Source organism: Haplochromis burtoni, unplaced genomic scaffold (assembly GCF_018398535.1).
Source record: "Haplochromis burtoni strain Fernald_Lab_line unplaced genomic scaffold, NCSU_Asbu1 Contig_129, whole genome shotgun sequence".
Classification (NCBI taxonomy): domain Eukaryota; kingdom Metazoa; phylum Chordata; class Actinopteri; order Cichliformes; family Cichlidae; genus Haplochromis; species Haplochromis burtoni.
In genome coordinates, this window is record NW_024582490.1 from 1,556,027 (window position 1) to 1,559,851 (window position 3,825).

Consider the following 3,825-nt stretch of genomic DNA (forward strand, 5'->3'; position numbering starts at 1 on the left):
GTGCATAAATTATCATACTGCAACCTTGCTTTTGTTAATGTATTAAGACATTCTTCCTTTTTGGTGGCAATATATTCCTGTTCCAAGTTTTTAATGTCGGTCTCCAATTTAGATATCTTCTCTCGTTTGGCTCATCTCTGATGGAGATGGGGCAGTGACAGGGCGGAGGTAGAACATGTCCCACTGGTGCTCAGAAAATAACCTGAAACTGAACATCCTTAAAACAAAAGAGCTCAGGAGGCACAGGAAGATCCACTCCCCAATTATTATAAATTGAAAACGGGTGGAATCTGTCTCCAACTTCAGATTTCTGGGCACCCACATGTCCACCGATCTCACCTAAACCCACAACACCAAGCCACAGCAGTGGCTGCACTTCCTTCGTGCCCTGAGAAAGAACAATCTGGACCAGAAGCTGCTGCTGGCCTTCTACACCTCCTCAGTGGAGAGTGTGCCTGGGTGTTTGGTACGCAGGGCTCACAACTGAGAGCAGGTTGCACAGAGAGTAATTAACATGGGGGCACACCAAGTTGTTCACAAGCCAGCCAAGATACAATTGCTCCAGCAACTTATGGGAAAGGCATCCTAATCAGGTGCCCAAACCACCTCAACCACCACCATGCTGCAGCCCATCAGAATCAACACGAAGTGTGTGGAAAACGTGTCCAGCTTCAAGTTACTGGGTGTGCACATAGACACAGACCTCCAATGAAGCTCAAACACCCCGGCAGTAGTGAAGAAGCTCCGACAGCGTCTCCATTTTCTGAAAATCTTCAGAAAAATGGACCTGAAGAGGGAGCTGCTGATCGTCTCGATTGAAAGTGTGCTGGTATACGGCATCTGTGTGTGGTTCTCCAGCTGCACCACGGCACACAAAAAGGCACTTCAGCGGGTCATTAATATGGCCCAAAAAATCATTGGCCATCCTCTTCCCTCCCTCAAGCAGCTGTACAGCACTCGCTGTCTCAAGAAGGCACACAGCATCCTACGGGACTGTACACAGCCAGGACACCGGGTGTTTAAGCTGCTGCCGTCTGGCAGGAGACTCAAGGACAGCTTTTACAACAGGGCAATAGCCCTAATCAGTATTTTTTTTAAATTTTTTAATATAATAATATTAATGTGCAATAAACATTCACTCATTCTTTTATTTATTAAGCCATTCCTATTTTTTGCTCATACTTTTCTTGCACTTTTAAAAAAAATTAAAAGTTACTGTGTTTTCTTGTGTTTTCTTGCTTTTAGTTGCGCTTGGTGCTGACGTTGGACAGTTTCCAATTTTATTGTACTATTGTACTAGGTATGAATGGGCAATGGCAATAAAGAGTTATCTTAACTGCCTACTTTCAATGTGGAGAAGCAATGGCTCTACTCTGCACCATTGTGAACGTGAAGCATTTAATCTCCCGGTTTAAATTTCTATAAGTCCCACTTTTTTAATGGCGTAGTTAGCATTCATGTGAATTGAATGCAGTTTCCCTCTCAAGTTCAGGACATGATGCTGAAGTTTCCTTCAAGCACCTTGAGAACTTCTCTATAAGAACAAAAATCCAGTGGAGGCCTGGAGCTCCAGCTGTGGGGAGGTGAGGGCACTTTAGTTTAGGGGGTGCCACAGTCCCCCCTGCCATATCCCCTTGGAGCTCAACCACCTCTAAAGGTGCTGTCAGTTCATTACTGACTGTGTCATCAGCTGCTGACATACATATGTGTGCTGCTACTAGTGGGTTCCCATCATCAGGTTAACAATGCTATTGTTTTCTCATTTTAAAAGCTGTGCCCTTCACTGTGGTTGGGTGTATTTAGCACTTGGGATTACCCAAACAACAATAACCACAGACTCTTCTTTAAAAACGTGATGCAATTGCTGCCATGTTGATGCCTGCTGGTGTGGTCAAAATGTATGTGTGGCCATCATGTTCCAACAAGTGACTACTTGAGAGAATTAAAGCTGAGTAACCTGTGCATAGGTGCTCTGTCACTTAACTCCACCTCCAATGGTCCCTGAACCAGTATGCCCTACCTCTCTGATGGTAGTTGGGCAAAAACCACACCCCACTTTGACATAAAGGAAAGGCCATAACAGTTAGTTCACCCAGATATCAGGCTGCTGCTAAGCAAAGATGAAGCTCCTTGCTGTCCTTGTACTCTGTTTGACCCTGAGTTTCAGCAGTAAGTCATTTATTTTTTAACCCATCTTTGCATTTTTATTATGATCATATTACAGGCAGAACAAGGATGTCAGTGTGTTTATAACACCAGTCTGTCCGGTTTGTTTCCAGATACGCTGGACTCATGTCAGGGACGATGTGGTTATGGAACAGATAGCAATTACTCGTGCCAGTGCAACCCAGCGTGTGAGCGCTACAATGACTGCTGCTCAGACTACGCTGCATTATGTAAAGGTACATGACAGAAGTGCAATCTTGATGATATTTGATACCAAAAACATGTGCATTTGCCATTATTAGAGTTTGTGGTAAGCTACTAGTATCAGTATTTATTTTCTTGTAAGGGCAGGTGTGGTGAGAGTTACAACTCTCAGAACGAGTGTCACTGTAACTCCCTGTGCCCCCAGTACAACAACTGCTGCAACGACTGCAACGAACTCTGTTACAGTAAGACCAAAATATGTGTCGTGAGTAGCTGACCCCATCCCACCTTGCCAGATGGTGTCTCTACACTACTAGCTGTTCAGTTTGCGTTCTACAAAATCTTCCACTACCACCCCCTCTGTTGCAGACACCTGGTTGCTTTCACACGGCTAACGAGTTCCAGCAAGCAGCAAGACAGCGGGCTGTGGGGTTCTGTGTCCCAAAATCTGAATTTCTCAAACTATTCTTTGCGTCAGTAACATCATAGCTAGACCACTAATTACATTTTTGTAATTGTGGGGCTCTTTGAATTCATAAGAGTTCTACCAAAAGTGGGTACTCTGCTACTTTTATTAATTAATTTAATTTATTATCTGTCATAGATAAATAAATAAATAGCAAATTTTATCTCTGAAACTCTCTCATAATTCATCTCAGCGCCCTTTTATTTATCTTGGAGGGCCGACCTTTAGGTTGGGGACCTCTGGGGACAACAAACTTTATGTAAATTATTTAAGTATAACTGTGCTTTGACCACTTATATTTTAGAGTGAATTTTCTTTTATAAATTGACACAGAGTCATGAAGCTTTTTATCGTGATCCAGATGCAGAATGAGAACTAATTTCCTTTATAATTTCTTAATTTCTTTCTTTTGACGTATTATAGTTGTAATGTAGTATTTTTATATTGTGCCACAGATCCATATTGTGCTTTGGCTACTTTTTTTTTGCCTAAAATAATCTAAACACTTTTTATTGGCTTGTGGTGTCAGCAACTCATGGGCAAAGTTTTTTTTTTTTTAGTATATGTCCAGCAGGTGTCATTGTTGGGCTAGTCCATATAATGAACGGAGATTAAAAAGGCTCATTTTGTTCTTTCCCTAACTGCATTTGTTGCCTCTATGTTGAGTATAATCCCGTGGTGGAAGATGTATTTTGATACATGAAAGTAATACTAGAGTACAAATATACTCCAGTTCTCAAAGTTTATGTCTGATGTGATCTCTGACTTAAGCAGAGTTAAGTTGGACTATTTCACACACTGTTTTTAACGTGACTTATTTACATTCCTGTTATCTGTACTCTGACGTCTCCAGTAACACACATTTGTGCATGTATTTTGTAGATGTGGATGGTGCCGTAACTGATGCAGAGATCAAGTCTATCTCTGAGAGACTTTATTCTCTGGACTCAAACAAGGCTTCAGCCTCAGACTTGGTCATTGACCCTCAG

The 3,825-nt window shown here is 42.0% G+C and overlaps 2 protein-coding genes across 3 annotated transcripts in view; both read left to right on the forward strand.

Moving 5' to 3' along the window:
- Positions 1 to 3,825, forward strand: part of LOC102299903 (neuronal acetylcholine receptor subunit alpha-7) — a 53,534-nt gene that overhangs the window by 14,583 nt on the left and 35,126 nt on the right. The gene's annotated exons all lie outside the window — the stretch shown is intronic.
- The window catches only part of endou (endonuclease, polyU-specific), a 6,409-nt gene continuing 4,646 nt past the window's right edge, over positions 2,063 to 3,825 (forward strand). The window contains 3 exon segments of the mRNA XM_042224139.1: positions 2,063 to 2,169; positions 2,280 to 2,402; positions 2,469 to 2,609. Of these exon segments, the coding sequence (XP_042080073.1) occupies positions 2,121 to 2,169; positions 2,280 to 2,402; positions 2,469 to 2,609 (313 nt within the window). The 5' untranslated portion in view covers positions 2,063 to 2,120.